The 14128-nt window shown below is 41.2% G+C and overlaps 3 protein-coding genes across 4 annotated transcripts; 1 reads left to right on the top strand and 2 right to left on the bottom strand.

Moving 5' to 3' along the window:
- Positions 1–509: 509 nt before the first annotated feature.
- On the top strand, positions 510–1077 carry LOC116211752. Its single transcript, XM_031546262.1, has one exon. The coding sequence runs from the start codon at positions 592–594 to the stop codon at positions 982–984; it is 393 nt and encodes a 130-aa protein (XP_031402122.1). The 5' UTR covers positions 510–591; the 3' UTR covers positions 985–1077.
- Positions 1058–3530, bottom strand: LOC116211748 (putative methylesterase 11, chloroplastic). The gene is made up of 5 exons (XM_031546257.1): positions 2920–3530; positions 2150–2386; positions 1740–1883; positions 1514–1645; positions 1058–1423 (listed from the first exon to the last, which is right to left on the bottom strand). The coding sequence occupies exons 1-5, from the start codon at positions 3295–3297 to the stop codon at positions 1139–1141; spliced, it is 1176 nt and encodes a 391-aa protein (XP_031402117.1). The 5' UTR covers positions 3298–3530; the 3' UTR covers positions 1058–1138.
- Positions 3531–3666: 136 nt separating this feature from the next.
- Positions 3667–9691, bottom strand: LOC116211747 (pre-mRNA-splicing factor ATP-dependent RNA helicase DEAH10). 2 transcript variants are annotated; one of them, XM_031546255.1, is made up of 13 exons: positions 9330–9691; positions 8962–9008; positions 8768–8848; positions 8458–8674; positions 7611–8010; positions 7116–7319; positions 6472–6632; positions 6163–6348; positions 5799–6030; positions 5415–5614; positions 5119–5253; positions 4810–5006; positions 3667–4475 (listed from the first exon to the last, which is right to left on the bottom strand). In XM_031546255.1, the coding sequence occupies exons 1-12, from the start codon at positions 9431–9433 to the stop codon at positions 4823–4825; spliced, it is 2151 nt and encodes a 716-aa protein (XP_031402115.1). In that variant the 5' UTR covers positions 9434–9691; the 3' UTR covers positions 3667–4475; positions 4810–4822. The 2 variants fall into 2 exon arrangements, with proteins under 2 accessions (XP_031402115.1, XP_031402116.1); XM_031546256.1 differs by having other exon boundaries at positions 8458–8627; positions 9330–9690.
- Positions 9692–14128: the final 4437 nt, after the last annotated feature.

Here is a 14128-nt window from a genome sequence, read left to right on the forward strand (position 1 = left end):
GCTAGAGAGAGAAAGCGTCGTCTCTCTCTCTCTCTCTCTCTCTCTCCATTGTTTTTGCAGACGGTAGAGATGGCAATTCCTTGGTGCATGTAACCAGTCCGACTTGCCAGAGCTCAACTCCAGTGGAGTCCATGGGGAGCTCAGGCAAGGACTCTTAACGAGGAAGACTATCTTCGCGTCGCCAGTTTGAGGAAGAAGCTCTCTCTCTACATTCTCGGGTGATCTCAACAAGGTCGACTGCAAGAAGTGCAAGGTTTGAGGGCCGAGGCGGGGCTGGCAAATTTTTTGAGTTGGCGGTCATAACGTTAGAGTGAATGGATGCTGCTGTTAATTGCCCAGCAAAGCTGCTGATGAAGCAAGTCTGGGACACGTGTTAAATTTCGATTGGTTTGTGTCACCACCCGTCACTGCTGATATGGTACAACGTTGTCACTAGATAATGCTTCCACGTTGTTAGGAAAACAAATGCCACGTGCAACGCCAATCTATAATAGTACTTATATATAAATCGTCAGTCAAACCGAATCACCGATCGGAAGTTGCAGCGATCGCAGATCCAACCGCCTTTTCCTCTGAGAAGCATCGGGAAAAATGGCGCTCGAGTGGGTAGTTCTCGGATACGCCGCCGCGGCGGAGGCGATCATGGTCCTCCTCCTGACCATCCCTGGCCTCGACGGCCTCCGCAAGGGCCTCGTCGCCGTCACGCGGAACCTCCTGAAGCCGTTCCTCTCCGTGGTCCCCTTCTGCCTCTTCCTCCTCATGGACATCTACTGGAAGTACGAGACCCGGCCCAAGTGCGGGGGCGAATCCTGCACTCCCTCCGAGCACCTCCGCCACCAGAAGTCCATCATGAAGAGCCAGCGCAACGCCCTCCTCATCGTCGCGGCCCTCCTCTTCTACTGGCTTCTCTACTCCGTCACTCACCTCGTCGTCCGGATCGAGCAGCTCAACCAGCGCGTCGAGCGCCTCAAGGATCGCGAGTGATCGTCTCTGTCAGTTTCTAGGGTTTACACTTGTTTGCTGTGTATTGAGTTCTTACTTATGAAATTTCTCGATCTGAATCAATCTGAGTTTTAATTTCTATTGCTTTCGAGTAAAGATTACTGCATCAAAACAAAGCCGCAATGCGGATTTCATTTCATTCCCGCTTCGGGGGGATTTTCGATATCTCTACTAGGACTCTGTGCAGAGCCTGAGGCTTCGAGAAGAACGGAGAATGATCGGAGCCTTTGAGACGGAAAACCTTCTCTGGTGGATTCGTCTCGGTCATGTACTCTTGAAACGACACAGGGATCGCGCAATCCTCCTGAGTCTCGACGTAGAACCGGCGAACAGATCCATAGTTTGCTTCTGAGAGCGAGAGTTTCTCAAGAACTGGTCCAAAAGGGATCGGCCTCATTGACACCGACGTCAAAGCATAATCCTACAATAACAAAAGACCATTACAGATCATTACGGTTTTCAGCACTTCCCGATCATTAGGAGTTGATCTCCATGGAGTCGAGCTAATTACCTTTGCAGGACTTTGGTTGAACAGCAAGTCTTTCAGCAGGGCTTTGTCGTGATCAATGGCAGTCGGCGCCTGACCCTTCCCATTTCCATACAGGAACACCTGCGCCCGTCTCATTAGATCGCTCGGGCCTTCCTGCAAATAATCAGGAATGAAGATTGGATTACTAAGAAAACAGACCAGCAGCTAGGCGAATTCCGAGTTCGGGATAATATCAGAGATACGTTACCTGATGTGAAAAAATATCGAGAACACCCTGGCCATTCTTCGGCATTGATGCTGCAACAAAGATGGCTTTCGCAATCTTTGATGGGTAGAGTTCCATCACGGAGGAGACGCAAGCTCCCCCAAAATCATGTCCCACTAGGATCACCTGCAAGATGTTAATGAGCCGTGCCATTCAGTAATGAAAGATGAAAGATTCCTCAGGTTCATTATCGTCCCCGAGGACTGTAAGGATTTCCAAAACCGGGACGGGCCCCAGCCGATCCATTCGATTCTGATAGATATGATAGGATATCACTTTCGGTTAATGGAGTAGAACTCCAAGAAATATTTCATAACTACGATGGTTTAAGTTTGCCTAATAATTTCCTCGAGAACAAGAGAGTTATAGATAGAGAGAGTGAAGGTGCAGACCTTCTCCTTGTCTCCGAGCTTGTCGAGGATGTCGACTAGCGGCTTTACGTACTGTTCCATGGTCTGCACAGAGTTTGGGTCCGAGGGATGGACTCCGGAACCGGTTAAGTCCACGGCATCAACCCTAAACATGGCCTCGCTCAAGAGAGTCATGGTCTTGTACCAGCACCACGCCCCGAACCCGCCTCCATGGACCAGAACAAAGTGCCTGGTCTCAACCTCATCAATCTCCACAGCCTAATCAATCACGTTAATTTAAAACATCAAAGAAGAAAAATACTATGCAAATCTTTTATCCATACAATTTTTTAGGTGTGACCGTGTTTGGGTTGGCCGGCTAGTGCTGACTCTTGTTAGTCAAATTTAGCCAGACATTCTATATGGACTGCTGCTATATTTCAAATATTTTTATTTTTTTACATAAATTATTATTATGAAACGAGGTAGATATAATAATGCATGCCAATGATATCATTCCCAATCTAATTCATGTGCACGTATATGTCTTAAGCCGGCGGCGTTCAGTCAAAGATGTCACATCCACTTAAGAAAATGTAAGCATGCTGCCCGATCTTCTTTGAATGCCGATGATGCCGATGATGATGACGACGATGATGAACATACGCTATATCTGCCGGCTAACAACTCGCCATGGATGGAGAAGTAATTGTATTTCACGAATCGAGTTTTAGTGATGAGTTCAAAAACAGAATTTAAACATGAACACTTCAAACCAGTAGAGTGCGAGCGGAAGGGAAGCAAATTTGGACCTGTTTCGCCTGCTGATCAGGTTTTCTTGGGATAAGGGTGGCGGAACTATCGGAGCTCGAAGCCTGCCTAGCTGTCGAGCTTCTAGTCAAGCTCTGCTTATGGATACCGCTCTTCGCAGGAGAAGGATACACGACCGAATTGGAGCAATTGAGGGGAAGACGATCCGTCAAGCTACCGTTATTCCTCTGGTGGTACTGCTTTAACAGCAAGACCGCCGCAAGTGCCTGTTCATGGACCACCGCGTCCTGCTCCTCCTTATAGCTCTTACGGGCCTTCTTTGATGTAGAACGAGAAAACAAGCTGCTCCCGTAGTCGGCTTGTGATCTCCTTGTGGTCGTGATCTCCTTAGGGGCGAAGCATGCTATCGCGTTCCCCATCTGTAGCTCAGATCGAGCCGAGAAGACTTCTCAGTAAGTCTTGTCTGTGCAAAATTCTGGAACGAGAACCGAAGAGATGGAGAGGGAGTGAATCTATGTATGTGTGTGAACATACACACACACACACACACACACACACACATACATGCAAGATATTGGATTTCTGCCCGACAAACAGGTCGATTCTGTGCAGTTTCGGGGGATAATGAAATTTTAATCTGCTGACTTGAATATTATTAAAAGGCACAGCACAAGAAAGACGACCTTAAATCCGTTTTTTTATGTCGCTCGGTTTGAAAATGGCAGCATTATTGTAAGACTTATAGGGAGCTTGAAAAGGACAGGCAATTGGACTAGTCAGAAGAGACCTTCCATGAAACAGTTGCCTCTAATATTATCATAAGTGGATCGGCATCGGCCGCGGGCAGCAGAGGATTAATAACAGATGCACTTATCAGTTAGATTCGATTCCATTTCGTAGATCGACAGCATGTCACTTCTCCAGAACCAGTGGACAGCAATCGACCGATCTCTAGAAGTTTCCCGTCTTTAACCGGGACGAGAATTTGTTGCCCTCAAAGGCGAAACTATTCAACTATTGTCACGAAGGGTATACAAAGGATACTCATATCTTGCATGTCACGTGTAGTAAAGCATACTTCCTTTGGATAGCTATTCAATAATCACTTCCAATATAATTATAACAGATGCAGGATGGGCTTCAAGCTCCTCGTCATGGTCCAGTCCTTCTCGATTTGATGAACTGTAACACTTGCATTTCCGCTTCAACACGACCTACTACTTATCCTGTAGAAATATATAGAAGTTCTCGGGGGGAGGGTAAACTAACTGAAGCTGCAAATTCTTCGGCTCTCATTTGATGGGATCGATCTTAAATAAGATGGAGCTCTTCACATTCATTGTTTAGACAACCCAAAAGTGAGCTTTTGATTCCCACTGCAGGTGCTGCTCGAAAAATTCCAATTGTCACGTTCTCCCAATTCTCCTACCAATAAGTTTCCAGCCAACTGTTACCCGAAGACTCCTCGTCACAAATTCATTTCTCCAGGCATTGCATTAATCAGATTTACCACTCTTTTTGAAGATAATCAGTTGAGATTTGACGGATGACAAGAATTTCCATCACAGTGCCTCTGGGTAGGAAACGGATCAATACACTGAACATGAAGAACCGTCACCAAGTTAAAACCACACGAAGTATTCCAAAAGATTAAAAAAAGAGAGCGGCAAGTTCATAACAAATCAGTGACCAGTAAACTTAAGGTCGCAGCAGAAAGAGAACTTCCTAACTGTGATATATACTGAAGAAAAAATATCAATTTTACTTCATCTGCTCAGCAGAATTAGAGTGAGATTTCAATCAGCAGAACCAACACATGCTAATTTCCCCATGGTAACAGGAAATCCATAAACCAAAACAAATGATTAAGCTTATAGGAAAAAATAACATTTTCAGTAAATTGTATGAGAATCTAAGAAGTAATCATGTACCTGTCCCAAGGCTTTACTTCGCCATTGCATAAAACTGCGGAGCCAGCTCAGTCAGCCACAAGTAATCAATTATACTCACACTGCGGATATACTTTTGACTTGTTTGGACCAACTCATTGAAAATTACACAGTCAGCTTTTGTCTGGTTTAATACAGAAGATGGGTGGATTCGCACCGCCTGCCCGCTTGCCAAGGCCCTGTTTTTCCAGTGCAAATGTTTAGGGGGCTTCGAGACACTTTTTCTTTACTCTTTTGTCCTGCCCGTTTAGTGAATGAGGGCACAGAAATAAGTGAATAGCTGATAGGTACCTGTATGCACCTTCAGGCTGCCTCAGAGCCGCATTCAGGAAAAAGGAGGCTGCCAGGCATCTGCGGAACTGAAGCAAGTCATCTCCACATGAAGCAAAATGAAGACCCATTTGCTCTGCGTGCCCTCGAATCTGCCTGGAAGAAAGTGAAATAGAAACCAAATAGAGTAGTTCAAAGACGCTTCCTGAGTGCAATAGGAGAAATGGAACCAACAGATTTTCTCTTTTTATGCCTCCCCTACGCAGATAAGAAATGTACTATCAGTAAACAAAATACAACAAATGACCATTCCAAACCTGTAAGTGTCACGGGCATGCCGGAGAGAACGGCTATTGATAAAATTTTCCTTGCACCATTTTCTTAGAATTTTGTCATCCTTATCCTTGCTAGTTACTGTTTTCCTCTTCTCCAAGAACTCATCTGCTGCTCGAAATACATTGATCAAAGTGACGTGATCACCCTCTGGGCTAGCAAAGCATTTCATCGCAGTTTTTGCCTAAAAGTAAGAGCAGAAAAACCATGCCCTTTTTTACTTACAGTACCAAAAAAATTGCACCATGCAACCAGTAGGAAATAGAAGTTCAATGATAATTGCAGGTAAAAGCGATATTTTACCATTTAAGAACTTAAAACAGGATATAAAACCATACTACTCATTAGGCTGGAATGAAGTGGCGTACCTCTTCTGACTTTTCCCGAGGACTATAAAATATTGACTCTGCTGAGAGCATTGCAACGGTAATCAGCATCTCTTCCAAGCAATTGAAACTACTAGCTTGGACAATTGCTTTCGAGTAAATGGGATCTAATGGTAGCCGCGCCATTTGGTGCCCCACAGGATTAGAGAGTTTACATTCATCCGTTAAAGCTCCCAGCAAAAACAATTGCTCCAAAGATTTCACAATAGCTATCCTGTTTAAAAGTTCATAAGATGATTACACATTAAAATCAATTTATGCCTGAAACATACATGACAATGCACAGGTTATGAAAATTTTGAAATATAGCAAAGCATTAAAACAAATCCTACCCACTGAAAAGTACCTGGATGGCTTTTCAATAAAGTCAAACCCAGGAACATCATCCACACCCAAAGCTATGAGCTGCAGAATGACATTAGAGAGATTGCATCTCTTTATCTCTGGTTTTGTCGAGTCCTCCAGTTTCTCGAATTCACTCTCTGGGTAGAGGCGGAAGCATTTACCAGGGGCTTCCCGTCCCGCGCGACCACTGCATACAAAATGTTATAATTGATTAGAAATGTCCTGTCTGCATTTCGGAAATCCAGGATCTTTGAATAATGTAAAGACCGAGATACTTCAAAACAAATCTAAAAATATGAAGCAAGTTTACCTTCTTTGAAGAGCCTGTGCTTTAGAGGTTGGAATAACTATCAATGATTCCATTCCCTTGTTGGGATCATAAGATCGTGCTTTCACAAATCCAGGGTCTATAACATACTTGATCCCAGGAATTGTTACTGATGTTTCAGCTATATTTGTTGCCAGAATCACCTGAAACATACAATCACAACTTTTTATTAATAGTAGCACTATTTTCTATATCAACCATAATAAGAAAATTCAAGAATACAACATATGAAACACGTATATCAAAGTCAGATAGAACAAAAGATCATCAGGCCACTCTATCAAAATGTTATTTCATCAAAATAATACTACTTGTCTCATTGCACTATTATGTCATCACAGAAATTTATCTTGTTAGAGCTAACAACATGACAAAATTCTTAGAATGTAATGCTAAATGGCTCCTACGAAGTTGATAATCTTTCTCAATATTCTTTTTCAGCCAATTCCTGCAAGAGGGAGCAATAAAGACAGGTGTTAACACATGCATTTTTTTCAATGTGAACCCTGGTATTTGAAAGCCCAATTGGGCCCCGACTAATCCAGTCAAGCCGGGTTGGCCCATTAAGGGATAAAGCTGGTGTAACACATGCATTTCAGAAGAGGCCATATGCACCATCAAGCTACCTTACGAAATCCAGCTGGAGTTGGTGCAAACACACGCATCTGCTGTTCGGAAGGAAGAGACGAAAAAATAGGATAAGTCACAATATTCCGCTTCCCTTCAGGCAATTGCCGGAGCTGTTCATGAACAGTTCTTTCAACAGATTCAATTTCCTCTTGTCCAGTCAAAAATACAAGGATATCACCAGGACCCTCATTCAGATGTACCTGAAAATGCAAAATACTATACGTGGATAAGTATAGAAAGGCAATGACAGTCCCAAATACTCAAGAGTCAACTTGATCAGTCAAGCAGAATGAACTTAATAAAGCAACATCCAATTAAGGAATATGATAACACCAGCAGATTCTATCATAAAAGCATGAAAAAGTTAGCATCTAACCCAATGATCGACTAACACTAAACTGAAACTCAACTTCATCATAGCATACCAAGGACTTCAAAACAAGTTTGCATAAACTAAAGTTATCCATGGAATTTAACATTGAAACACCAACCTGGAATATAGTGACCAAGACTGATTCTAAATAATCAGACTGAGGATGAGCTGTATATAATATCTCAACAGGATATTGCCGGCCCTGGACATGAACAGCTTTAGCACCACCAAGGTATTCAGAGAAAATGCGTGCATCTAAGCTAGCAGACATGATAATTAGCTTCAATGGAGGAAGCTTTCTGCCTTGGAAGGGCTTAAAGATGCTCGATTGTGCACCTTCCTCGTTGTTAGAATTTGGATTCTTATTTTTACTCTCTCTCCCATTTATAGATCTCAACCTTGTCTTTTGGACATCTTTCAGCAAACCCAGCAGCACATCAGTGGGGACAGTTCTCTCATGGGCTTCATCAATAATGAGGACAGAATACCGGGAAAGATATGGATCCAACAATGCTTCACTGCAGGTGCGACATAAGATACATAAGGAATGCAATCAAGAGCCATAATTAATTAATTATACGATCACATTTAACATTAGTTACATGCACAACTTCCAAACTACCCCTCCTCTTGAGAGTTGCATCCATCATCACCTGTGCCCTATAAAAGTCTCTGGTTTATCCAGATTATCTCACTACCTTATTGGTGGATAACAAAGCTTGAACTTGGAAAATATAAAGCGAACGTTTTATCCATATTTATCAGGTATACCATTGATCTGATGTGGAATCTGTGCAACCGAGTTCAAATCACTGCAAACAGCTTACTTCACAACATGAGTGCCTTCTCATTCATAGACCCAAACTTTCATTCTTGTTTAAAGATTATAGGAAAAATTCACATCTCATTCAAAATAATAAACTAAAACATTCTAGTGTTTGGAGAGGAAGGTGCTGAATCTATACCGGAGAAGCAACCCATCTGTCATGTACTTGATCCTTGTCGAACCAGTAGTCATGTCATCAAATCTAATAGAATATCCAACCTTCTGACCCAATTCAACCCCGCATTCCTCAGCCACCCGTCCGGCGACTGTGACAGCTGCAACTCGCCGTGGTTGAGTAATCCCAATGGTCTTCCCATCACGGCAAAACCCAGCATCAAATAGAAATTGCGGTAACTCTACATTCATAGAAGAACTCAGAAAACCAAATAGGAATACGCCCAAATTATTGCCTTTGATTAGAAACAACAATTGCGAGTTAGGAATCTTACGAGTGGTTTTTCCACTTCCAGTTTCGCCAACAACTATCAGTGTGTCATTGTTCTTCACCTCCTCAACTAGTCTCCTCTCCACTGGAAAGTAAAAAAAACCAAAAACCCAGGTTAATGCATAAAAATCCAAAGGAATTATTATCCAAAAAAAGCACATAAAATCAAAACAAATAACTAGAGTAACGGGACATTACCCGAAGCGATCGGGAGTGACCTCCTCTGTTGGGAAATTTTCTGCCTCCTACATTACAATCAAACAACACATCAATCAATATCCGCTTTTCGACCAAACTTGGTCGCTTGGGTATAGTCAACAAACTAGAAAGTCCTCATTTTTCTATATCCAGCATAGTTTTCTGACTGTTTCTTGTCCTTCTCGAGATCCAAAGGAGAAGAAAAGCCGTATCTTCGCATTCAATCATTATCCATCGAACAAATAAAATGACTAAATTCACAGTATTCCTTCGAGCAAAAAAAGAGAAAAATTTCACAGTATTCCACTTGGGTACTCTAATAACATTAGCAGGAAGATTTTGGTTGGTGAAGGAGCATGGAATCGGACCTTGCAAAGGAGTTTGCTTTTGGGTTGTTGCTGGAGGAGAAGCCATTCAGCTGAGGGGAGTGAGAGGAGGTCCCGGTTCCGCCTTGAGCCATAGAAGGCGACATCCGAGTTCAAGGCAACGGGGGCTGCGGGGGTAGAGCCTTTGGGTTTGCCTCTAAGCCTATGTAGCAGCTGAAAGCCCACCAAAACGCAACGTTTCGACCTTTAGTTTATACCCAGGACAGCAGACGGCGCCAAGTCCTTCCCTCCGGCGTCCGTCTGTCTGTCTTGCCCAAGCAGCACAGCACAGCACAGCCGAACAGAAAGAATCCGGGCCGGAGAGAGAGAGAGAGAGAGAGGACTATATATTATACCAGTTATTGACTCCATACATTGCACAGATTTTGTAAAAAATATATATATTATGAGAAGTTATTAAATATTATGTTCTTTAATTATTATTATTATTATTATTTAATTCTTATACAACATATTAAATTATAATAACATTTACTATTCTACCCCTATTTATTAGGGTATTGTCAAGTTTATATATTTTTATTAGCGTGTTGTCATGTTTATTTATACTATTATTATTGTTATTATTATCATCATCATTATTAACATCATCGTCATCATTATTATTATTACTACTTAATTTCCATACAACATACTAAATTATAATGACATTTACCGTTCTATTCCTATTTATTATGGTGTTATCAAGTTTATTTATTTATTTATTATTACAATTACTACTACTTAATTTCTATGCAACATAATAAATTATAATGACATTTATTGTTCTACCCCTATTTATTATGGTGTTGTCGAATTTATATAATGCATATATAGATTATATTATATATGAAAACGGAGACATGGTAACCTGATCTTACTATGCTTGAATTGTTGAATAAAATTTTCTACTTTTCTCAATTTTTATTTTAATTTAGAAATATCTGAAATTTAATTTTACAAATAAATATAATTCATAAGATATGATGATTATCTCTCAAATATTTTTTGAAACTTAAATTCTTCAAACAAATATAATCTAACAAGATACGGTAATATAATGCAATTAGGGCGCACTAATGAAATTAGGAGTAATCAATCTGGAACTTTCTTATACTTGCATGCATTAGTACACCCTAATTTTCTTATATAATATATATATATATATGTTTATTATGAATTTTTATTAAAGCTACAAGAATAGGAATTTTCCATAAATCAAACGATTAAATTCCAATGTTCATCTTTAAAAATATTTTAGTACAAATGTGAATAAAAAATATATCAAAAAAGTGCACAAAACGGATAGTCGGCTAGTTTTTATGTAGGGAAAATGACATTATCGGTCCTATATGTTTGCCGATTTTTGACATTGAGTCATAAATGTTTCAGTTTGAAAAAACAAGTCCTATAAGTTTGGAAAAAGTGTCATTTTTGGTCCTATCCGTTACCCCCGTTAACGGAGTTGGCAACAGTGCTAACGGACTCGCCAGCTGGCTGTTAAGTGTCGACGTGGCGCTAACGGCCTGACTCCACGCGTGTGGGCGGCCCGAATTCCGGAAGACCCGGCTTGAATTTTAACCCGGCACCCAGCTTCTCCTTCGGTTCTACCCGAGTAAAATTCCCAAAATTTCAAAACCCTAATTCGTTCCTAATCATGAAATCCACCTCTCCCTCCTGAATTCGACGAAATTCCTCCTGAAATCGAATCCTGAAATCGACATCCCTCCTGAAATCGACTTCTTCCTCCCTCATGAACGCAGCTCGTCCCCTCGGTTGAATCCAAGAAGCCTTCAGGTACTTTGGCTCCACTCTACTCGTCCTGCGCGAAGAGATACAGATTCTTCAGGTACTTTGCGGCTCCCACTTTCGCGATCGTTACTGTTTGTGTCGTACTGTGGAACTGTCTGATGTTAATGGAAATTCCGGTGCCGATCCTCCAGTCAGTCGCCCTCTTGCTCCTGTCTGTGTTTGTCTGCGTTTCAGGTTCCAGCTAGTTCTCGTGTCCCAGTCGTCTCTCTCCCGACTCAAGGACCAGCTCCTCCCGAAAAACCCTAACATCTAAATCCTTCGATTGAATCCCCTTCTGAATCCCCTTCTGAATCCTTCGATTGAATCCCCTCTTGAATCCCCTTCGATTGAATCCCATTTCCTGAACTTAATCCCCTCCTGAGTCCTCTGGGCCCTAAATCGAAGACCAGTGTCTGTTCCCTTTGATCGAGCTTCGAACTCTGTCCCGACGCATTCCCGTCATGGAATCGGTGATGAGTCGTGGAAAAGGGCAGCAAACTTCTAGAGTAAAGGCCCGAAGAGGGGAGAGTTGTGGTTCAAGGGAATCTGCCACCTTGTCTGGGAGCAGTGCAGGTGTTTGTAGATGCGGATTGCGTCTTCAACAGAAGATTTCACGGACAGCAAACAACCCAGGTAGAAGATTCGTCGGATGTCCAAGGTACCGGGATAATGGGGGGTGTGGGTATTTCAGCTGGATTGACCATCCCTTTGAAGCATCGATTTCAGAAATTGTTGCTGAAGAGGAAGTTTCCTCTTCTGAATGGGAAATGAAGTACCTGAAATTGAAGATGAAGGAATTGGAGGAGGAGTTAAAGCACCGACATAGTCGTTGTGATGTTAGGGTAGTTATTTTTGCAATTTGCATCTGTATTATGGTTGGAAATTTGTTTGGGATGTGGTTGGGCTGTAAATTATGTATTGGCAAGTATGTGTGTACTTTGTACCGAGTCATCTGACTGCTAATGAAATAAAATTTCTAATTGGATATCAGTGTGATATAAGTGTTGGATATCAAGTGTTTCGCACATCTTTGGATATCAATATGAGTGTTTTTTGCATATATGATTATACGGATATCAGTTTGGAAGTGATTTGTAGTATATGTATGGTTGGATTTCGGTCTATAGGAGATGTAGTGTTGGTAAAGCTGAGGTTGTGTTGTGGTGTGCTGCATAGGAAATGTAGTCTTGGTTGTTGTCTTTGTTGTTGTCTTGTTGAATATGGTGATAGGGTGTTGGTTGTATATCTGTATGGTGAAAGGGTGCTGGTTGGATATGGTTGGATTTCGGTCTGTAGGAGATGTAGTGTTGGTTAAGCTGAGGTTGTGTTGTGGTAAAGCTCAGATTTGTGTTGCCCCAGAGGTCTGTTCAAGGTAGAATGGACATTGTAGGCAATCCCTTATGATCTTTAACCAAAACTCAGTTATTCTTCATACTGCATAATTCCTGCTCTTAACGGTTAAATACCACATGAGGCTTATGCTAGTTCCACGGGGTCAACGGAAGCGAAAAGGAACAGAAATTCAAAATTTCCTACCCGTGAAACTAATTCCAAGACCTACTAGAAGAATAAGAGTAAATAAAAGCGTACCTGGAATATTTAAAGTTGTCGACCGAGCGTCCCACGCGTGACGCCTCTACTGGTATCCACACCGACTTTGTCGACGAGTTTTAGAGATCGGCGGTGCTAGCGACCAATACTCGAAAGAAATACCGATGCAACACCCGAAATTTTTAGACTAATGGACCTAATTTGAATTGAACAATTCAATTCAAATTATTTATACTTTATATGCATACACATATATGCACGCACACATATATGTCTCTGCACATATAATTATATGTGTGTGCTTTTATATATATAAAAGTATATGCATATACACACATACATGCATACATTCACACACACATTATATATATCAGTACATGCACACTATCCCCTTTATATAAGCAATATGGGGGGAACAAAATTGAAGTTCCCACCGATGTGGGATTAGCATTAAATTGCTCCTCACATGACATGTGTCCATACACATGTCTATTAACATAAAAGCCATGTGTCACCGTATTAATCGTGCATTAATTTTGGTCCATTTAATCTAATAAATCGAGTCTAATTAATCGACAAATTTAATCTCATTAAATATCCGATTAATCGGTCGCACCATAAATCATCTAATCTCAATTAGACGTTTTTATTATTTCAAAATATCTCGTCAATTTAGTCGTAGTGTGTGACCTTGTAGGTTCCCAATTACGTTGATAATAATATCGAAATCTCTATTTCAATATTATAAACAGTGAGCGGCATCTAGCAATGCATCACTGTTACTCAAGTAATCGGAAAGTCAATTTCTCGACGAATCTCGTGACCTATATTACCGTGTAATATAATCCATTGTCCTCTATATCTCTATTGAGCCCAAGGCATGGTCGATGACATTCTTGTATGGCTTAATATCTCTCTTTCTTGATTTACCGGGTAAGTCTATCAAAGCAAATGAGCTCGATATCATTATATCGACTCATTTGGGTATGCATACACTTTTAGACTTAACCACCAAGTGGCCGTGAGATATCGCTCCCGTTTCGTAGGAGGGACAAATCCTATCTTGGTCACTCACATTCTTTTCCATGCTTTGTGGCATACCCAATAACTATCTTTATAACCAGCCAGTTACGGTGGCGTTTGACAATATCAAAATATACGACATTACACGTAGGAATCCATGGTGATCTTAAGTCAAAGGACCATTACACTATAGTCACTTTGAGATATGCTAATGACAGTCACGTAACAACCCATGTAGCAATCTCATGGCGGGTCAGTCCAATACACATTACTCTTAATGTATACATGTGGTGTGATTTGATATCTCCATATCCATGACCTATGAGATTTGGTCATCAATCAACACTCACACTAGTCTAACCGTATTACCGTTGTCCTAATTAACGATAATACTTTGACTATGGACATTTAGGAATAATGTTCAGTAATTATAGGAT

This window comes from Punica granatum, chromosome 6, assembly GCF_007655135.1.
Source record: "Punica granatum isolate Tunisia-2019 chromosome 6, ASM765513v2, whole genome shotgun sequence".
Lineage (NCBI taxonomy): Eukaryota > Viridiplantae > Streptophyta > Magnoliopsida > Myrtales > Lythraceae > Punica > Punica granatum.